Source organism: Canis lupus, chromosome 8, assembly GCF_048164855.1.
Source record: "Canis lupus baileyi chromosome 8, mCanLup2.hap1, whole genome shotgun sequence".
Taxonomy (NCBI): Eukaryota; Metazoa; Chordata; class Mammalia; order Carnivora; family Canidae; genus Canis; species Canis lupus.
Genome location: NC_132845.1, coordinates 36,448,433 through 36,471,898, shown reverse-complemented (window position 1 = coordinate 36,471,898; position 23,466 = coordinate 36,448,433). Strand labels below are relative to the sequence as shown.

Genomic DNA, 23,466 nt, shown 5'->3' with positions numbered 1-23,466 from the left:
ACCCTCAAAACTATAGAACACTTCTGAAAGAAATTGAGGAAGACACAAAGAGATGGAAAAATATTCCATGCTCATGGATTGGCAGAATTAATATTGTGAAAATGTCAATGTTACCCAGGGCAATATACATGTTTAATGCAATCCCTATCAAAATACCATGGACTTTCTTCAGAGAGTTAGAACAAATAATTTTAAGATTTGTGTGGAATCAGAAAAGACCCCGAATAGCCAGGGGAATTTTAAAAAAGAAAACCATATCTGGGGGCATCACAATGCCAGATTTCAGGTTGTACTACAAAGCTGTGGTCATCAAGACAGTGTGGTACTGGCACAAAAACAGACACATAGATCCATGGAACAGAATAGAGAATCCAGAAGTGGACCCTGAACTTTATGGGCAACTAATATTCGATAAAGGAGGAAAGACTATCCATTGGAAGAAAGACAGTCTCTTCAATAAATGGTGCTGGGAAAATTGGACATCCACATGCAGAAGAATGAAACTAGACCACTCTCTTTCACCATACACAAAGATAAACTCAAAATGGATGAAAGATCTAAATGTGAGATAAGATTCCATCAAAATCCTAGAGAAGAACACAGGCAACACCCTTTTTGAACTCGGCCATAGTAACTTCTTGCAAGATACATCCACGAAGGCAAAAGAAACAAAAGCAAAAATGAACTATTGGGACTTCATCAAGATAAGAAGCTTTTGCACAGCAAAGGATACAGTCAACAAAACTCAAAGACAACCTACAGAATGGGAGAAGATATTTGCAAATGACATATCAGATAAAGGGCTAGTTTCCAAGATCTATAAAGAACTTATTCAACTCAACACCAAAGAAACAAACAATCCAATCATGAAATGGGCAAAAGACATGAACAGAAATCTCACAGAGGAAGACATAGACATGGCCAACATGCATATGAGAAAATGCTCTGCATCACTTGCCATCAGGGAAATACAAATCAAAACTACAATGAGATACCACCTCACACCAGTGAGAATGGGGAAAATTAACAAGGCAGGAAACAACAAATGTTGGAGAGGATGCGGAGAAAAGGGAACCCTCTTACACTGTTGGTGGGAATGTGAACTGGTGCAGCCACTCTGGAAAACTGTGTGGAGGTTCCTCAAACAGTTAAAAATATACCTGCCCTACGACCCAGCAATTGCACTGTTGGGGATTTACCCCAAAGATACAAATGCAATGAAACGCCGGGACACCTGCACCCCGATGTTTCTAGCAGCAATGGCCACGATAGCCAAACTGTGGAAGGAGCCTCGGTGTCCAACGAAAGATGAATGGATAAAGAAGATGTGGTTTATGTATACAATGGAATATTACTCAGCTATTAGAAATGACAAATACCCACCATTTGCTTCAACGTGGATGGAACTGGAGGGTATTATGCTGAGTGAAGTAAGTCAGTCGGAGAAGGACAAACATTATATGTTCTCATTCATTTGGGGAATATAAATAATAGTGAAAGGGAAAATAAGGGAAGGGAGAAGAAATGTGTGGGAAATATCAGAAAGGGAGACAGAACGTAAAGACTGCTAACTCTGGGAAACGAACTAGGGGTGGTAGAAGGGGAGGAGGGCGGGGGGTGGGAGTGAATGGGTGACGGGCACTGGGTGTTATTCTGTATGTTAGTAAATTGAACACAAATAAAAAAAAAATAAAGGGACAATGAGCCATATTCTCTACTTATTAGTATTTATATCTGTAATGGCTCTCTTGGCACTGGATAGTGTATTATTTGGAATGTTTTGATGAAATAATTTAATGTATCTAATGGCTTTTGTTTGTTCTATCCATTCAAAATCTTGTGCTTTCCTACTTATTTTGTATATGGGTTTTAGAATTATATTTAAGTATTGTATATGTTGCCTCCAATATCCAAATAAGCCTTATAAATCCTTCTGTCTGACCTCTAGATGATCCTATTGCTAGTATTTTATCTATTACCTTATCTGGCACTTTCCTTTCTTCAGAAGACCATTGGATTCCTAGAAACTTGCAATGAGTGTCTGAATCTGATGTTTTTTCATTATTAATGGTCCATCCCTATTCCCTTAAATAGATTACCAGTCTTTACTCTTCCTGTTATAATTGCTCCTTATTATTACCATTATTATATTATCAGTATAAGATATCACTAGAGAATTGTACTGTGACTCATCTATATGGGTGGATAATAGAGTATATGCTGTTATTGGACTATTTAAATAACCCTGAGGCAGCCTCACGGATTGGTATTTTTTGCCTTCCCATGGAAATATAATATATTCCTGGCTTTCTTCTGTAATAGGTATTGCAAAGAACGTATCTGACGTATCTATGGTCACATGATATTTTCCATTATTACTAGTTATCTTGTTCATCTCTTCTTTTTTTTAAATATTTTATTTATTTATTCATGAGAGACACCGAGAGAGAGGCAGAGACACAGGCAGAGGGAGAAGCAGGCTCCGTTCAGAGAGCCCGATGCGGGACTCGATCCCGGGACCCCAGGATCATGCCGTGGGCTGAAGGCAGGCACTAAACCGCTGAGCCACCCAGGGATCCCCTTGTTCATCTCTTCTTATGTGACAAGTAATGTACCCATTAATTTTGGTGTTGCTTTATTTATAATTTTATAATCTACCATTACCCTTTACTTTATTGTCTATTAGGTTTTTGTAAAAATGTTTTATTTAAATTCAATTTAGTTAACATATAGTATATTATTGGTTTCAGGGATAGAATTTAGTGATTCATCAGTTGCGTATAACACCCAGAGCTCATTACATCAAATGCTGTCCTAACTGACCATCACCACCTCTACCCACCTCCCCTCCACCAACCTTGTTTGTTTTTTATAGTTAAGTGTCTCTTATGGTTTGCCTCACTCTTTTCGTCTTATTTTATTTTTCCTTCACTTCCCCTGTGTTCATTTGTTTTGTTTCTTATATTTCACATATGAGATCATATGGTATTTGTCTTTCTCTGACTATTTTGCTCAGCATAATATATTCCAGTTCCATCCACATCATTGCAAATGGCAAGATTTTCTTTTTTTGATGGTTGAATAATTATTATTATTCCATTTGTGTTTGTGTGTGTGTGTGTGTGTATAATCACCTCTTCTTTATGCATTCATCAGTTGATGGACATCTGGTTTTTTTTCCATATTATGGCTATTATGGACATTACTGCTACAAATATTGGAGTGCACGTGCCCCTTCGAATCACTGTGTTTGTATCATTTGCATAAATACCTAGTAGTGCAGTTGCTAGGTTGTAGGGTAGTTCTATTTTTAACTTTTTGAGGAACCCCCATATTGTTTTCCAGAGTGGCTGTACCAGTTTGCTTTCCTACCAACAGTGTAAGACGGTTCCCCTTTCTCTGCATCCTCACCAACATCTGTTGTTTCCTGACTTGTTAATGTTAGCCATTCTGACTGGTGTGAGGTGATATTTCATTGTGGTTTTGATTTATATTTCCCTAATGATGAATGATATTGAACATTTTTTCATGTGTCTATTGGCCATTTGTATGTCTTCCTTGGAGAAATGTCTATGTCTTCTGCTCATTTTTTACTGGATTTCTTGTTTTGGGGGTAATGAATTTCTTTAAAGATTTTGGATACTAGCCCCCACCCTTTTTAAAGATTTTATTTATTTATTCATGAGTGACATAGAGAGAGAGAGACAGACAGAGAGAGAAAGAGAGAGGCAGAGACACAGGCAGAGGAAGAAGCAGGCTCCATGCAGGGAGCCCGACGTGGAACTTGATCCTAGGTCTCCAGGATCAAGCCCTGGGCCCAAGGCGGTGCTAAACCGCTAGGCCACCTGGGCTGCCTAGATACTAGCCCTTTATCTGATACATCATTTGTGAGTATCTTCTTCTTTTTAGTCTTTTTTCCATTGCTTTGCAAAAGTTTTTTTATCCTGAGAAAGTCTCAATAGTTCATTTTTGCTTTTGTCTCCCTTGCCTCTAGAGATATGTCTAGCAAGAAGTTGCTTTGGCTAAGGTCAAAGAGGTTGGTGCCTGTGTTCTCCTCTAGGATTCTGATGGATTCTTCTCTTACATGTAGGTCTGTCATCCATTTTAAACTTATTTTTGTGTATGGTGTAAGAAATTGGTTCAGTTTCATTCTTCTGCATGTGGCTGTCCAGTTTTCCCAACACCATTTGTTGAAGAGACTATCTTTTTCCCATTGGATATTCTTTCATGCTTTGTCCAAGATTAGTTGACCATAGAGTGGAGATTCCATTTCTGGGTTCTTTATTCTGTTTCATTGATTTATGTGTCTGTTTTGTGCCAGGACCATCCAGTCTTGATGATCACAGCTTTGTAATACAGCTTGAAGTCTGGAATTGTGATGCCTACAGCTTTGGTTTTCACTTTCAACATTACTCTGGCTATTTGGGGTCTTTTCTGGTTCCATACAAATTTTAGGATTGTTTGTTCCAGCTCTGTGAAACATGCCGGTGGCATTTTGATAGGGATTGCATTGAATGTGTAGATTGCTTTGAGTAGCATATGTCCATTAGATTTTAATACTAGTCTTATGGACTATTAAAACTATCCCTGAAATGATTATTTCCTTTTTTAATAATTCCGTTATCTTTTCTGTTATTTCCTTATTGTTTAATGGGTATTGTTTAGTAAATGATCTCTTCTTAGGTCTTGAGAGTTCTTTGGGATCTATTTTCACTTGTGCTAAGCATGCCTTCTTATTTTTAATTTATTTTCAATGGTGCACATTCTTCATATAACTTTGGGATCAGATTCCTTCCTATAATGCTTTCCAGTAGCAGCACATTCACAAAGATGTGTTTTATGGCTTCCACATCATACATTAGCACTTCTCTTTCTACGGGTATTCCTTTGGTTATTTTTCCTCCTAATTCTCCAGGGTTAATAGTTTTTCCTTTATTGGGTCTTTCTTTCCTTAATAATGTTTGATATTTGAGATCTTGTATCTACTGAAAATGTATCTGTTCTTTTCCTAATCTCAATGCTAATTGTAAGCATGGCCTATTATCTCTGATTTTGGTGGCCTGCTGTGCCACCCTGGAACATCCTCTAGTGTTTGTTTTTACAAAAAAAAAAAGGTTTTGGGAAAATTCTTCTTGTTCCTTTTGTCAGTAATTCTCCTCCTCTCTTGGTGGTTTAGATGAGACATTTCTTTTCTCTCTCTTCTGTCTTGATTTCTGCATGCATTTCTGGTAACTTTCTCATTTCTTTGTTTCCTGTTTCTATATTGATTTCTATTTCCTGTGCTTCTTTGTTGATTTCTCCCTGGATATCTTTGGTTATACTCTCTATTCCCTCTTCCTTGATTATTTTGATAGTTCTGTGTTCTATATCTATCAAATGGTCTATTTGTTTTGTTCCCATAAACTTGCAAGTAGTGTTAAATGTAACTCTTCTGGTGTGGTCTTTCTCAGTGGATGATTGAGTATATGTTCATTTGTATGAGCAAGGCATGTAAGTATCAGTGACAGTCTGTATATGTTCTCATATCTCTTACAGTCCTCATCTGGTGGATTTGGGGTTTTCTGGGCCATAATGCTATCTTGAATGTGCCTGATAGCTCAGCTGACAATCTAAATGCATCTATTACATCTTGCATGTTATGGCATCCTGTGGCATCTTGCATAAATGCATGTTATACATTCATAATTGAAATGTTTAATTCCCAAGGGCTCCTAACAGAAGAGCTCTTTTGATCTCATCAGTAACCGGCACCTCAAATAGTGTCATCATCTTTCCTGAGTGTTCTGTATCTTTGCCAGAATAGCCAATTTCAGCAGTGTAACCAGGTCTGTTCTAGATGGTCCAATTTAATTTAGTTTATCTCCAGATTTGGTGGAATATAGATAGGAGTTCACCCTTTCTATGCCAAGGCAATCCAGTCCCAAAGAGATAGAATCTTTGTGATGTATTTCACTGTTATTTCCAGAACTGCATGGTTTAATGAGGGAGTTTCCACTAAAGAAGATACCTGATGCATTTCTTCTGTCCCTGATGGTGTTATAATTGCCACACACACTCAGGATTATCATCAGTCTCCTGGGTCCTCAGGATGGGGATCCTGTGATCCCTAGGGTGGTTTGTCCTTTAAACTGAAATTATTCACTGATTTGGCCTTCCTTATCACTCTGTTAGCTAGCTCTTTGCTCCTTTTTTGGTCCTAGTCTTGCTGCAAGATTTTCATCAGTAAGATGGGAACCTGTGAAGGGGGCACTCAGAACACTGAGTTTTAGATTTATGATTCCATCTCCTAGGGGTCCTATTTGTGAGCTTCTTTCTTTTTTTTTTTTTTATTGGTGTTCAATTTACTAACATACAGAATAACACCCAGTGCCCGTCACCCATTCACTCCCACCCCCCGCCCTCCTCCCCTTCTACCACCCCTAGTTCGTTTCCCAGAGTTAGCAGTCTTTACGTTCTGTCTCCCTTTCTGATATTTCCCACACATTTCTTCTCCCTTCCCTTATTTTCCCTTTCACTATTATTTATATTCCCCAAATGAATGAGAACATATAATGTTTGTCCTTCTCCGACTGACTTACTTCACTCAGCATAATACCCTCCAGTTCCATCCACGTTGAAGCAAATGGTGGGTATTTGTCATTTCTAATAGCTGAGTAATATTCCATTGTATACATAAACCACATCTTCTTTATCCATTCATCTTTCGTTGGACACCGAGGCTCCTTCCACAGTTTGGCTATCGTGGCCATTGCTGCTAGAAACATCGGGGTGCAGGTGTCCCGGCGTTTCATTGCATTTGTATCTTTGGGGTAAATCCCCAACAGTGCAATTGCTGGGTCGTAGGGCAGGTATATTTTTAACTGTTTGAGGAACCTCCACACAGTTTTCCAGAGTGGCTGCACCAGTTCACATTCCCACCAACAGTGTAAGAGGGTTCCCTTTTCTCCGCATCCTCTCCAACATTTGTTGTTTCCTGCCTTGTTAATTTTCCCCATTCTCACTGGTGTGAGGTGGTATCTCATTGTAGTTTTGATTTGTATTTCCCTGATGGCAAGTGATGCAGAGCATTTTCTCATATGCATGTTGGCCATGTCTATGTCTTCCTCTGTGAGATTTCTGTTCATGTCTTTTGCCCATTTCATGATTGGATTGTTTGTTTCTTTGGTGTTGAGTTGAATAAGTTCTTTATAGATCTTGGAAACTAGCCCTTAGAACTCATACAGCAATTCGGTAGCGTGGCAGGATACAAAATCAATGCCCAGAAGTCAGTGGCATTTCTATACACTAACAATGAGACTGAAGAAAGAGAAATTAAGGAGTCAATCCCATTTACAATTGCACCCAAAAGCATAAGATACCTAGGAATAAACCTCACCAAAGATGTAAAGGATCTATACCCTCAAAACTATAGAACACTTCTGAAAGAAATTGAGGAAGACACAAAGAGATGGAAAAATATTCCATGCTCATGGATTGGCAGAATTAATATTGTGAAAATGTCAATGTTACCCAGGGCAATATACACGTTTAATGCAATCCCTATCAAAATACCATGGACTTTCTTCAGAGAGTTAGAACAAATTATTTTAAGATTTGTGTGGAATCAGAAAAGACCCCGAATAGCCAGGGGAATTTTAAAAAAGAAAACCATATCTGGGGGCATCACAATGCCAGATTTCAGGTTGTACTACAAAGCTGTGGTCATCAAGACAGTGTGGTACTGGCACAAAAACAGACACATAGATCAGTGGAACAGAATAGAGAATCCAGAAGTGGACCCTGAACTTTATGTGAGCTTCTTTCTGACTTCCAACTCCATGGAGTACCCTGGGTCTTCTATACAAAGTAATAGTGTATGACCTCTTTCTACCAGCTTTTTAAAGTCTTTACCTTTTTATTTTTTTATTTTTAAAATTTTTTAATAATAAATTTATTTTTGATTGGTGTTCAATTTACCAACATACAGAATAACACCCAGTGCTCATCCCGTCAAGTGCCCCCCTCAGTGCCCGTCACCCATTCACCCCCAACCCCCGCCCTCCTCCCCTTCCACCACCCCTAGTTCGTTTCCCAGAGTTAGGAGTCTTTCATGTTCTGTCTCCCTTTCTGATATTTCCCACTCATTTTTTCTCCTTTCCTCTTTATTCCCTTTCACTATTCCTCCACCTTTAAAGGGATTTAATCGGTCTTGGGCCTTGGCAGGTTTCTTCTGGTTCTAGTGATTATCACTCTCAGGTCTTCTAGGCTCTCTTGGCTTTGCTGGTTATCATTAGGTCTGGATGCTGCCATACAGTGTGGGGTCAGTGATATCTGACCAGCCAAAGCTGCAACATGTTTGGCTGCTTGTGTTACTGCTTGACAAGAGTAACTGCTTGACAAGGGTGACTCCATCTTGCTCTGTGTAAAACCTTATTTGGGATCTGTTTTAAGGCTTTGCTTTTTGGGGTGTGTGTGTGTGTGTGTGTGTGTATACATTTTCTCTGAGAATACTCACTTGACCTTTAGGATGACTTCTTTACGAATCAGACTGTTCCTAATGGGAACTGTGCTGATGGTTGGTCTGATTTCTTCTAGGACCAGGTTGTACCTGTTGAAACTGTGCTGTTTAGGAATGTCTCTTTACTCTAGAGAAAAACCTCTGACAAATAGCATCCCACTGTATGTCTTGAGGGCATTCGCCCCCTTGGGCACTGGCTGGTTTTATGTTTAAAAACTATGGTCCCCTGGGATGCCTGGATGGCTCAGCAGTTGAGCATCATCTGCCTTTGGCTCAAGTTGTGATCCTGGGGTCCTAGGATCGAGTCCCACATCGGGCTCCCCACAGAGAGCCTGCTTCTCCCTCTTCCTGTGTCTCTCCCTGTCTCTCTGTGTGTCTCTCATAAGTAAAATATTTTAAAACAACAAAAAACAAAAAACTATGGTCCCTCCTCCTGCACATTTATGGCTTAAGTGGATTGACTTAACCAAAATAATTTAGAACTTCAATGGCCATTATGGAAAATTGCAGTCTCCTCAAACTTGTTTTACTCAAAATTACATTGAAAAGCTGTGGTTTCGGAACAATCAAGCAAACAGAAAACTGAATGGAGTGTCTATTTTAAATGGTGCCTTGAGGCTTTCCAGATGTTTTCAGAATTCTAAGTCTGCCTCCTGCAAAATACTATTTCTAAATTAAGTGAGGCAAACAATTGAAAGACATCAAAATATGACCTCTGAGGCTTCCCCCATTGCTTCCCCCACCACACTATCTTCTTCATCTGCAGGCAGGTAGCAGTTACCTTGCGCTCAGGCCCCGTCCCTGGCACCATCTCTGCCAAACATCTGTTTTCCACTGAATCTTTCTCCGGTCCCTCCTCTTCTGAGCCTATTAAAGTTAAGTCTCCTAAGGATAAACCTCAAGTATTGTACGTTCCCTGGAGTAAGACCAAATTGTGAGTCATAGAGTTTCAAGACCTAAAACTCATTATTCAGACTTAGCAACCTGTTTTCTCAGATTTATATCATTAGGCTCCATGCTTGTTGGTGAGAACCAGGCCAAACATTGGATGAAACTGGCCTGAAGGAAATATCCTGAAGGAGATTTAGAGAAACAAACCCCTAACTTTTGGCAGTATGTTAGAATACTTGCTGGAAAACACTGAGCAATTGCAGGAGCTTTTCCTAAGCCTGTTGATGGAAACAAAATTCAGGTTTACACACACACAAAAGTCTGATGAACCTGTCCATAACTATTAGATCAACTCTAAATTGTCTTTAAAGAAATTTCTTGTCTTCCTTTAGATGTTGAATTCACCCGGGTGGCATTTAACTCTGTGGGGTTTTAAAAATTTTTCTTTTTATCGGAGTTCAATTTGCCAACATATAGCATAATACCCAATGCTCATCCCGCCAAGTGCCCCTCTCAGTGCCCGTCACCTAGTCACCCCAACCTCCCCCCTACCTCCCTATCCACTATCCCTTGTTGTTCTCCAGAGTTAGGTGTCTCTCATGTTTTGTCACCCTCACTGATATTTTCACTCTTTTTCTCTCCTTTCCCCTTTATTCTCTTTCACTAATTTTTCTAAATGAATGAGACCATATAATATTTGTCCTTCTCCGATTGACTTATTTCACTCAGCATAATACCCTGCAATTCCATCCATGTCGAAGCAAACTCTGTGTTCTTTAACGGGCTGAACCAGGTTCATTCTCTTTTAGTTAGAAGGGCCAGGATGGAATGGGAAACTACCCACTCCAGATTAAGTTCATTTGGCAAACTGATTCTCTTATATCCTTGGTGAGTCACCTAAAAGAAAGACTGCAAAAATTCTCAGTTTTCAACTCAGGTAAATGAAGGCCCCCAGACAAAAGCCAAGGCATTAGAAAAAAGATTATTATGAGTTTAAGTGCTCAAGGCACCATCCACCTGCTAGTTAGCCTTTTTGGTGGCCTCGCAATTCTCAGTGATGGGGCTACAGGGGCTCTTCCCAATCCTCCTTCTCAATCAGCTCAGAGAAGTCACTCTCTGGATTTGAAATTAGTTTCTATCCCTATTGACATGGAAACTACATCTTGGTGCTTAACCCCATTGCTATAAATTAGCCCCTGCCTCAAAGTATTAGGAGTTCAAATTGTGGGGTTCGGGGATCCCTGGTGGCTCAGCGGTTTAGCGCCTGCCTTCGGCCCAGGGCGTGATCCTGGAGTCCCGGATCGAGTCCCACATCGGGCTCCCTGCATGGAGCCTGCATCTCCCTCTGCCTCTCTCTATCTCTCATGAATAAATAAAATCAATCTTAAAAAAAAAACACAAAAAAACAAAACAAAACAAAACAAAACAAAAAACAAATTGTGGGGTTCTCCAATAAACTTCAACAAGTTCCTGTCTCTGAAACGATTCCCTTTTGTGTAGACTCTTTGAGAGATACATCCCCCTTTCTCCTTAGTTGCTCTACCTCCTTCCAGTATTGGGCTGAAATTTCTCAGGAAAATATCATGCCAGAATTTCTTTCTCCCAGAAAGAGGAAGGAATTCTAGATTTGACAGTAGTCATCAAAATAGCCAATGAGGGGAATTAAATAATCCTTTGACATCTTTTATTTGTTATGTCTCTGATGACATTATAGCTGAGTCTAGGGACACTGATTTTTTATTCCTGTTGAATTAGATACCATTTTCTTTATGGGCAAAGTACTTAACTGATATTGGCAAAACTCACGGCACACCTGCCATCAAGATTCAAATAGATCCCTCAAAACTTCTTCCCATAATTGATCACTACCCTATAAATAAAGAAGCTCTTCAAGGCATCGAACCTATAATAGAAGATTATAAGTCTCAGACCCTCATTATCCCCTGCACTAGTAATAGCCCTGTTTTGCCTGTGAAATAACCCAGTGGCAGAAGATGGAAGTTTTTCCAGGACCGCTGAGCAATAAATACTGCTGTTATCCATTGGCACTCTTTTTCCTAACTACTCTATGCTACAAATATTCTTCCACTAAGAGCAAATTTTTCACTGTAATTGATCTATGTGGTACATTTTTAGTATTCCAGTTGATATAGATATCCAATATCTTTTTGCTTTCACTTGGGAAGAATGGAAATAAGCCTGGACAGTAGTGCCTCAGGGTTTGACCAAGAATCCTCCTCATTTTTCATAAACCTTAGGAGCTGATTTGGATGATAGAAAGTTTTCTGCAGGCTGTACTTGGTTATAATACTACATGATTTGCTTCTCTGCTCCCCTTCTCAAACCTGTGCACAGTTAAGATAGCTTCCATCTGCTAAAACCTTTGGCCTTTCTTTTCCAAAGAAAAATTATAGTTTGTTCAACCTCAGGTTTGATTCCTATGACACCTCAGAATAAGGACTGCATTTGGATTCAGATGGAAATCCCTTACGACTGCTTAATGCTGACAGATTACCTTTTGAATCCTTGTGATAATTTATAGGAAACTCCTCTAACCAATGCAAATTTTTCATAGTTTACTGGTAGTTCTTATTTAAAGAATAAAAATCTTAAACAATAGTTTAGGTATGCTGTTTTAGCTCCTTTTAAAGTCGTTGAAACAGCACCTCTTTATATTTGGCTACTTCACTTCCACCCAGCACACTGAGTTATATAAGCCCTTACTTAATGTAGTATATTAGCCAAGGGTAAACTGCATTTATATCAATAGTTGGTATGCCTATGATGTAGCTCATGACTTTGGAATATTATGGAACCAACAAAGTGTCCTTAACTTCAGTGTGAATACATTTAAAATGGCTCATATGTCCAAAATGTATTATATGCCATACTGTTGACAGCTGCTTTGGCAATTACAGTTCCTAGGCATTCCAGATTCAACTCCCAGGAGGTCAAAGTAATTTATCTCACTGATATTTCCACCAAAATGACTACTCTCAAGGAAATCAACAGCCAAATCTCTGTCATGGTCAAAAGTGATATCCTCCCAAATGATAAATTTTGGAAAAGTTCACAAAAGATACCCAACAGTTGGCCCCAGAGAGAAAAAACAACATTGGAAACTTAGTAATTGTTGGCTTGATTTAAGAAAAAAAAAAAAGGCTTTCTCTATAGACATGACAATGCTGCTTCTGTTAGAGAAGATTATCCTTACCTGAGGAAACTCTCTCAGAACTCATAGTGATCACAGAAGCCATTTGACTAGTCAGGTGCTTTGACAGTTCTGTGCTCTTTGGCTGGTTTTACACTTTTGTTGTGCATATCATCCTCAATCCTCAGAATTATTCATATATGCACTAAGTTATGTGCTAGGATTCAACTGGTGAAATTTGTAGAGACCCTCCAAATACCTGGGCTGCAAGCATTGCCATTGGATCTTTTAAATCTCAGATTTATCCCCTTGGGAACTTATAGTCTCCTATTTTGAGAGAGTCACAAAGTGTCCAATGCACTTGTCTCTGCCTCCTTCAACCCACAGTTGATAAAAAGAAGATAGGAATATACTTCAACAATGTAAGGGCCTAATTGGTTCTATTAAAAATAGTTATGTTTGGTGGGTTCCTGAGTGGCTCAGTCAGTTGAGCATCCAATTCCTGAGCTTAGGTCCGGTCTTGATCTCAGGGTCATGATTTCAAGCCCCGAATTGGGCTCCATCCTGGGTATGGAGCCTACTTAAAAAAAAAAAAAAGCCATGCTTGGTGGAGCAGTCTATTCATACTGGACTCCTAGAAGACAATGAACTTAAACACCTTGCAACCTGGAGATTTCATCTGTTGGAAAAGATACCTCCAGAAAGATTCTTCAACTTCACTGGACGTGGTCCTTACCAGGAACTGCTAACCAACCCTTGTGCCACCAAACTCCAAGAAATAGAATCATGGATCACTGTGATGCATATAAAGAAAGCACCAAAGCCTGACTGGAACTTCATGCCATCTGGTGATCTGGAAGTAAAGATTCCTAGGAATTGAAGCAGGCATCTGATGAGAGCTTTTCCAAGGTGTCCAGACCAGGCTTGTATACCTTTTCTTCCTATGCTTCCTCTCTCTTCTTTATGAGAAGACAGTGCCCTGTCTGCATTTCCCAAGCCCTTGCAAAGGGGGGAAACCTTTTATTTTGATTATAGCCTTTTGGAAATAGCCTCATGATCCTGGGACTAATTAACCTTTCACTTGCTTTCTCTGAAGGGTTAGCAAGTTAACAGTTCACAAAAGTTTTCTTTCATCTGAACTATTAACTGACTTAAAAGTCTTTTCCATACTCATGGTCTCTGGATTTTCAACTTTACTGACTGTATTTATTGATAATATATTTGGTCCTAAACAGTTCTTTTGAGATAACATCATTCTTTAAAATGTCTTTGAAGTTTTCAAAAAGGCTCATCAGCTGCTGCTTTACACCTATACTGTGTCTTCCCAAATGCCCTTGGTTAATTCTTTCAGTGTGTTTTCACAATACTTACTATTCTGCTTTTGTGACTTTCAGGATGCATACTATGGGAATTTGCCTTTATAAGGAGAACCTTTTCTCCCATAAGTCAGAATAAGTGCCAATAAATATTTCAGTTGGCTACTTTTCAAATTTAGACTCCTGGTTTAGAACCATCACACAGTTTGGAATTGTTACGTTATGTCTCTTATTTTTCATAATTATTTTACATTTTATATTTTTTTGCCGTCAAACTCTCTAAAAAATGATGTACCCAATAAGCTATCTCAGAGCTCTGAGATGATCTCCAAAACATATGACCTTGACAAGATACAGGCTTTAAGTTGGAGTACCTGAGTTCTTCCCTCCTAATTTTCCTTGTTACTCAAATGTGGCCTTATGTGGTTTCCAACTGCTGTGCACTTTTCCTCTGATGTAGGACGTGACAACCAGGAAAGGTCATTCCTGACACTGAGGGACAAAACCACTAAATATGGAAAACCTGACTCTTGATCAGCAATGCTTTCAAAGAAAGATCTTGATCAAAAGGGGGAAAGGTGAAAATTAACAAAAGAAAATATGATTTAGAATGGAGTTGGGAAACCAGCAGAGAGAGCACTCATGCCCTACCACTCATCAATTGGTGACCCAACAGGGAGAGATGGATCTTGCATATGGATACTACTTTACTACTTCAGCAGGAGGAAAGAAGCTTCTCTTCCTCTCCTGCAACAGTCCAGCTAATGAAAAGCCTCTATACTTTGAGCTCCCAGTTTACTGTCATGGACATTTTGTTTTTCACAACCTTCCCAACTTCCCCCTTTCCTCTGTAAAAAAGCATTCCTCTCCTGTTCTGCACACTTGCCTACAGTTCTGCCATAGCTTGGTTGATCTAGACTGCAATTCTCTGCTATTCTCAAATAAACCCATTTTTGCTGGTAAGATAACTGGCAGTGTTAGTTTTCAGGTAATACCCCACATTTGCAGTCTCCCCCCATTATCAACATTTCCCACCAGAGTGGCACGTTTGTTACAATCAGTGAACCTACACGGATACATCATTATCACCCAAAGTCCATAATTTACTTTTGAGTGCACTCTTGGTGTTGTATACTCTGTTGGTTCTGCCAAGTGTATAATGACAAGTGTCCACTTTGTAGTATCATACAGAATAGTTTCATTGCCCTAAAGTGCTGTGCTCTCTATTCATCCCTCCCCTGACCCTAACCTCTGACAACTACTGATCTTTTTACTGACTCCATAGTTTTGCCTTTTTTCAAAAATCATATAGTTGCAATCATATGATGTCTATGATTGACTTCTTTCACTTAAAAATGTCTATTTCAGGTTTCCTCCATGTCTTTCAGATCTTGATAGCTCATTACTTTTTAACTTTAAATAATATTCCACTGTCTGAATGTACTACAGTTTATTTTTCCATTCATCCATTGAAGAACATCTCAGCTGCTTCCAAGTTTGGGCAATTATGAATAAAGCTGCTATAAATATCCATGTGAAGTTTTTTGTGTGGACATAACTTTTAAACCCATTTGGGTAAATATCAAGGAGTGTGATAACTGGATTGTACGTTAAAAGTCCATGTAGTTGTAAGAAACTTCCAAACTGTCCTTTAAAAGTGGTTGTACTGTTTTACATTCCTGCCAGCAATGAATGAGAGTTCCTGTGGCTCCATGTCTTCCCCAGTATTTGGTGTTATCAGTGTTCTATATTCTGGCCATTCTTTTAGATAAGTACTAGTCGTCTTATCATTTTTGATTTTGAAACACAAGTGTAGTTTTATATTTTATATGTAGTTTTATGTTAGTTATTTGATTAATGTTTGTCATCCCCCTATAGACTGTGGGTTCAGTGAAAGCAGGGACTCTGTTTTTTGTCTGTTTTATCAGCTATCTATAGTACAGTGCCTTGGACATAGTAGACCTTGATGAATATTTGAGTAAATGAGCAACCAGCCTTAGCAGCTCATTTTGCAGGTGAGCTTTTACACAAGGATCCAGATCTACTAAAGATTATGGATCAGACTTTGACCCACTGAGGCCATTCCTGGGATGCTAGTTCACCCAAGGCTGTCAGAACTCGGCAGCATTCACAGCCATGCTCAAAGACATCTGGTGATCTGGCTTTAAAATAACTCCTGATGACAGGTAGTACTTTCGCACAGAATCTAAATTACTCAATCCAGTTCGTCATCCTTGAACAAATATCGAACTTTTCCTTTTTGTATCATCTAAGGAGGAATCCTGGCTTCTTACTCAAGCACATCTTCAGGGCTTCATGGATGTCTCTGTTTCTTAGGCTGTAGATGATGGGGTTGAACATGGGTGTCAGGATGGTATAGAGAAGAGAGAATCCTTTGCGCAAGAGTTGTGAAGAATTGGCTGAAGGCACAAGATACGTGGCAATCAGTGTCCCATAAAACACTGTGACCACGGTGAGGTGGGAGGAGCAGGTGGAGAAGGCCTTTCTCCGACCTGTGCCAGGTGGAATTCTTAGGATAGCAATAAGAATGCAGGAGTAGGAGGCTGCGATGAGGAGAAACGGAACCAGAGTTACTGCCGAAGAGGTGGCAAAGGCGATGGTCTCCGTCAGTGAGGTGTCTGTGCAGGAGAGGTGGACGAGAGGGGTGAAGTCACAGAAGAAGTGATCAATTTCATTAGGTCCACAGAAGGTCAATCTAGATAGTAAGACCATAGTGATTGCTGTAAGAAGGAAGCAGCAGAGCCAAGAGCTGGCAGCTAGCCTAATGCAAAGGGGGCCAGTCATGAGGATGGGATAGTGGAGAGGTTGGCAGATGGCCAGGTATCGGTCATAGGACATCACAGCCAGCAGAAGACACTCTGTTGCAGCCAGAGATCCAAAGAAGTAGAACTGTGCCATGCACCCAGCAACAGAGATAGTCCTCTGTTCAGCTATGGTGATCAGTAACATCTTGGGGACAATATTGGAGGTATAGCAGATCTCTAGAAAGGACAAGTTCACCAGGAAGAAGTACATGGGGGTGTGGAGGTGATGGATGAACAAAACTAGCAGAACAATGAGGATGTTGCCAGAAATGACTAAGACATAGAAAACTAAAAACATTATAAAGAGAAAGATATTTAGCTGTCGGATAGAGGAGAATCCTTGAAGCATAAATTCCACTATGGTTGTTTGGTTTTCCCAGGGCAGGATCACCATGCCTTGGCTTCCTTAGGACACCCAGTGATCAGAAGTGCTAAATGCAGAAAGTCCTAGCTTACCCATCAATGGGCAGCTGACAGTGGGTGATTTTCATTCCCAACTCATGTTTTTGGAAGGTTTTTTTATTTGGGTAGAGGAGTATCATCTTTTCTTCCAAAGCCTGAAATGGGAAAGAAAAGAATTTGCGGTAAGAACTTGTGACCATCCCAATCCTCCTTCTCCTACCTGTATTTTCATCTTATCAGGAGCAGTGTCAGGCTTTGGGGAAAGCAGGAAATTGAAGAAAGAGGAAAAAGAATACAAACTGGGAGGAAGGACAAAGGAAAAGGAAAGGGAAGGAGAATCATCTGCTCTGTGCTCATCCTGTGGTAGCTTGAGGACTTACAGAATGAAAAGAAGATCTGAAAGGGAGATAGGCACATTCCAAAGAGTATGAACTCTTAGAACCTAGACCATCAAGGGCCAAGACAAAGAACCCTCCCCTCCCTCCTTAAACACTGGTTACGTGCAGGGATATGGTCCCTATCATATCTACTATGAATTTTTCTCCTTTCAGCTTCTCAGTGATTTGAGAAGTGAGTTTCTTACTTCTGTTACAGTTTCCAGAACAATAGCAAGAGAAAATCATGTGAGTGCTCATGCTGGTGTAATTCAGAGGTAGGAGTGCATTCTCACAATCTTAAAAATCAGGTCATCAGGCTTGGGTGGCTCAGCAGTTAGTTGAGTGTCTGCCTTCAGCTCAGGTCATGATCCCAGGATCCAGGATCCAGTCCTTCATCGGGTTCTCTGCATAGAGCCTGCTTCTCCCTCTACCTATGTCTCTGCCTATCTCTGTGTGTCTCTCATAAATAAATAAATAAAATATTTTTAAAAAATCAGGTCATTAAAAAAATTTTATGTTGAGGGGCACCTGGGTGGCTCAGTTGGTTATAAGCATCTGCCTTCAGCTCAGATCATGATCCCAGGGTCCTAGGATGGTGCCCCTAGTGGGACTCCCTGCTCAGCTGGGAGTCTGCTGCTTCTTCTGCCCCTCCTCCTGCTTGTGCTCATATTCAAGCTCTTTATCTCTCTCTCAAATAAATAAATAAAATCTTTTTTAAAAAACTATTTAATGTTAGGCAGCAGTAAATGGAAGAAGATTCAGACCCAAGTGGCCTAAGGCACTGTGTGCAACCAGCCAACTGAGTATAAGGTAGCTTCAGATTCTTTTGAATGAAATAAGAAGACCCAGGCCTCCTCCTCAGTTCCATCCAAGGTCCAAGCCATAGGCCTACCCTGAAATTCAGGACAGATAGAGAACCTGCCCAAAAAATACTGCTATCCTCCGACAGGGCAGAGGCTGAAACCATTTGACTATTCTCAACCACCTTGTACTGGATCCATTCATTACCTTCTTAGATAGTTGTGGAGGGAGCATACTGCTGCAGGTGGAGATGGGAAACCCCAGGTGCAGGTACAGAAAGCACCGGGCCAGGGTAATAATGAGGTAGTTAGCAGGGCATAGCCAGAGAGCCCTATACAAAGCCTAGGGTGTGGCCTTATAAGGGTCAGACTTTGAACAAGTTGTTTAACATCTTTGAGACACAGTTTCTCATCCATAAAATAGGATACCAGGAGGGAGAAGAATTTAACATGTGCCTAGATTATGCAAAAACATAAACACAAAGATCGTGAGATGGCTGGCTTTCCCAGGCTGCCGACGTTATGTAAATTTACCAAGAAATTGCCTTTCCTTTGAAGGGGGCGTTGGCAATGAGTCCCCCAGTTCGTTTTGCCACATCCTGCCAGTGTTTGTGGATGTAACTGTGTGAGTCATTAAGCTCTTCCACCGATCTCTTTTTTTTTTAATTTTATTTATTTATTCATGAGAGACACAGAGAAAGAGAGAGAGAGAGGCAGAGACACAGGTAGAGGGAGAAGCAGGCTCCATGCAGGCAGCTGTTGGACTCGATTCCAGGTCTCCAGGATCACACCCTGGGCTGAAAGCGGCGCTAAACCGCTGAGCAACCCGGGCTGCCCTCCACGGATCTCTTAATCATACTAAGAGCTTTTGGCAGTACATTAATCCCATTTTCAAACGGACTCAGTGTCCTGGGTATCATTCTGTGGGGCCCTAGTTCTGGCTTTCCAAGTGGTTTTCAGAGAACTAACCTGGAATTTGTGCTGAGAGTCCTGGTGCCCAGGGAACACTTGGCAACTGGTGATTTCAGATTCTGAGCCCATGGAGTAGAGCATGGAGAGAACTTCTCTCCATCCCTGAAAAACACAAATGAGGATCTGAGATCTCAGAGGGATGGCTTTGGTTCTGACAGATCACAGCCAGACTCCTGGTTCCTGCCGCTATTCCTGCCAGTGATGAGGATATTATTTGATCCCAGGCATGTCGTAAGTGCTGAAAAAAATGTCACTCCATTGTCACAACAACCCTCTGGTAGGTTAGTACCCTTACTTCTTATCCTTCCTTCCCAAATGAAGTCACAGAGAAGTTAAATGACTTACCCATGGTCATCATCTAGAAAGTGGCAGAGATGAGATTCAGATTTGCCCTCAATCCTTCACTCCTAAGCATGGACACTGCTTTTCATGGGCCCTGAGTACATAAGCTAGTTTGCATAGTCTCACAGAGGCTGGAAGAGGAAAGCTTCTACAACGCAGCCTATCATGAGAGAGGTCTATCTACATTGTTGGCTGTTGAAGGAGCCATCCCTTACAGGGATAGAATAATCTTCTCTACCTGTCACCTGGACTTGCTTTCACACTACTACTTTTGTTTTTTCTTTATAATCTTAAAATATATATATATCAGGTCAGCCTATTGCCTCAAGAAAACAATCCAAGAACACTTTTGAACGTGTGCACTGGGAATTACCACTTCCCTTCTACCACGCCATTACATTTCTGCCGCCAGGATGCTGCACCAGTCGATGCAGTGCAGAGACATGAGGAAGAATGGAAAGCCAGACAAGGGGATGCCTGGGTGGCTCAGTAGTTGAGCATCTGCCTTGGGCTCAGGGCATGATCCTGGAGTCCTGGCATCTAGTCCTGCATCTGGCACCCCACAGGGATCCTGCTTCTCCTTCTGCCTGTGTCTCTGCCTCTCCCTCTGTCTCTCATGAATAAGTAAATAAAATCCTGAAAGAAAGAAAGAAAGAAAGAAAGAAAGAAAGAAAGAAAGAAAGAAAGAAAGAAAGAAAGAAAACTAGGCAAAGGTAGGACAGAACTAGCTAGTGATGTCTTACTAAACTCACAGGCTCTAACACTAAACAGGCCTGGATTCCAATCCCTGCCAACCACAGAGACATCTAAGCAAAGGCATTTTATAACCTTTAAGGGAAGAGAAACTCTTCTCTTATGCTCCTCAGGGGGTGCAAATGAGGATTCATAGGGCAGCAGAGAGGTCTGTGATCCTGGCCTCCCCACCCTAGCATGCGGCCAATATCTCTTGCTCTGTCTCCTTAGCAGAAGTGAGGAAATCATGCTCCTCTGTTAACTCTGCTCCTATATACTGATTGACTCTAGAGCCACAAGCCCAAACAACACAATATACCTGTAATTCATTTTGGCATAGGGCTGGGGTTGGAGTCAATGCTCAGTAAGTGGTAGAGCTTTCTCCCTCCCGCCTTCCCTTCCCTCCTCTTCCTCTCTTTCTCTGCTCTTCCCTCTTTTCTCCCCAGTTATGTAAGCACAATTAGTGCTATCTAAATGTAGATTAACTCTTTTAGGAAGATATCTGCTTCCCTTCACTGGAGATGTTCAAGTTATGAAGACAATTAAACAAGACTTAAGGAGACTTATTGTGATTTGATGATTTTTCCGTCCCTTCCAGAGTTGAGGTCCCCCCCACACAACTGGGAAACATTCCATTCCCCCAAGATACACACAAAGCAAATTTGTAGGAAAGCGGGTTCTCATAAAGCAAAAACACTCAGTAAGGAATCTACAAACAAAAAAGCAAGGGGAACAGGAAATGACTCAGATGCTATCTGAATGGGATCCTTTCTCTTAGCTGAATTAAGTGCAACTAACCAATCAATTCAGCCAACATTTGGCTTTTTGATAAGGGTGTTGACTATTGCCAGCTGCTGGTGAATTCAGGAGATCAGTTGGTCAACCAGACAGACAGTTTGATTTTGTTACTAAACTGATAATGGATTTAGTGTGCTAGGGGATTGTACCCCTGGCCTCATATAGCAAAGAAGAGACCAAAACAGGAAACACGGAAGTGTATACCAGCAGAATAGATGAGCTTTACCTGTGCCTCAGAGGGGTCCACTCCTACTTTGGGGAGCCAGGCCACAGAGACAATGGCATACCCACCTCCCCTGGATTCAGAGAATTGGGCTACACAACTGAAATCTTTCTTTTATCCAGAGAGCTACCTCCCTTGACAAAAACTAAATTGGGGCTGTCTTTCCACATGAACCTAGGAGGCCGCTTAAATTTTGCTCCCATCTCAACATTTCTCTGTGTAAACTTGAGTTCCTCTGTGGGCAAAGCCATCACCTCCCCTGATATTGGTGCTCATGGGCATTTCCCAAATGACTCTAGTGGGGAATTGCTGTTTACTTTGCAAATTGTGTGAAACCAGTTTACCTTTACCTTAAAGGAAATCTTTTTTCCTTTGCTTTAAGCTTCTATTTTAATAATGACTATTTGTATTAATATTAGTTGTATAAAGAGCTTTAATTTAGTGATTAAAATGCATAATTATGCTTTGGAGAATGGGTTAAAACAATATTTTAAAAGAAGTATTTAATTTTTTTCTATCCTCTGGAAAAAATTGCTGGGCATGTCCTTATTATGTAGATTTGGTAGAGAACTGAGACATACCTACGATAGCAAACATTTATTGTCAAAACCAGTAATTATGATTCTAAAGAACTTGTGTCATCTTGGATACTTGTTATTTATTAAAAGTTGTAACTAAGGTTAGCCTTGTTCTGGGAAATGTAAGTTTGTGATTGACAACCTTATGGAATTAAAATTATCATCTACTGACAGGCATCACAAACTGAAGAGAGATTTGCTCCAGCTAACAAATTAATACAGCTATCTGATAAGTATAACAAATGAAATGATAAAACAATCAATGAATTGAAATGATCTCATTTGTTCTTTAGAACTGAAGTATTTTTTCTATGGACTACTACCCAGATTTCCTGAAACCTTGGCATTTGCCACTATTTGAACTCATGAATGAACACATATTTGATTATATGAGGCTTTTGGCTAGGATGTCCTCATAGAAATCTACTGCCTAGAAATCTATAGCCTACCAATATATGCCAGGTTTTCAGCTAAGCCTGTACTCCCTATAATCCTTACAACCTTTGTGTTTATTACCCATCTTACAAATGAGGAAATCCAGGCTTTGAGAGATGAAATTACTTGTTCAAAATTACCCAAGCAGAAGAATATGAGGAGGCTGTGATTGGACTGAACGCTCCATGAAAGCAGTGGAGTCTTCACTTTTCTATATACCTCAGAACCTAACATATACTAAGATTTATAAAAACTATATTAATATTTATAAATTTTAATATAAAATATAGATAATATTTATAAACAAACTGAATAAATATGTGAGCAAATGTCTGCCTTCAAATGTAATGTTCTTTCTATTTTAGGAAGCCCCTTCCTCCAGACTGTGCAATGGTGCTGTTACTCCCTCAAGTTTAAAAGGGCAGTCTCTCCCTTGCTGTCCTTCCCGCTGCCCCCTGGTGGTGTATTCGATAAATTTTTATCTTAAAGAAAGGATGGGGATGGAGGGTGCTCTAGTACCTGAATTGAGACTGTGAATAGGTTATGGAAGTAGTTCTTGATGCTAAAAATGTGTGTGGGGGGGGGGGGTATTTTTTTTTTATTGGAGTTTGATTGTTTTTAAATGGCAAATTATACCTAAAAAAGTAAAAGGCCACTGATTAAAAACAGCAAAGATAACTTTATTTAGAATGAGGTCATTTAGAAGAAGCTTGCTTCAGTATTTAAGCCAATTAGTTATATTGCAGGAAGCCAGGAAGCCTACTTTACAGTTTCTAAGAGGTTTTTTTCCCAAAGATTATTTATTTAGTTTTTTATTTGAGAGGGGGGGGAAGAGAGAGAGAGAGAGAGAGAGAGAGAACGAGCAGGGGGAAAGGGTAGAGAGGAAGGGAGAAGCAGGCTCCTCTCCGCTAAGCAGGGAGCCCCTGGTAGTGCTCCAGTCCAGGACTCTGGGATCATGACCTGAGTCTTAACCGACTGAGCCTCCCAGTCATCCCTAAGGGATTTTTTAATTCCCTAATGGGATTTTGAACCCATTTTCTACTCTTGAAAAGATACTTATTTTTTGGCAATCAAGCCACTGATCCAAAAATATTCAAGAATACAAGCTTTATAATAAATTATTTCAG

At 40.3% G+C, this 23,466-nt stretch overlaps 1 protein-coding gene across 1 annotated transcript in view; it reads right to left on the bottom strand.

Moving 5' to 3' along the window:
• Nucleotides 1–14,513: 14,513 nt before the first annotated feature.
• LOC140638154 (olfactory receptor 11A1-like) overlaps nucleotides 14,514–23,466 on the bottom strand; it is a 53,560-nt gene continuing 44,607 nt past the window's right edge. Inside the window, exons 2-3 of the mRNA XM_072834944.1 lie at nucleotides 19,229–19,333; nucleotides 14,514–17,237 (exon numbers count right to left, since the gene is read on the bottom strand). Coding sequence (XP_072691045.1) covers nucleotides 16,121–17,074 — 954 coding nt within the window. The 5' untranslated portion in view covers nucleotides 17,075–17,237; nucleotides 19,229–19,333 and the 3' untranslated portion in view covers nucleotides 14,514–16,120. The remainder of the gene's footprint in view (nucleotides 17,238–19,228; nucleotides 19,334–23,466) is intronic.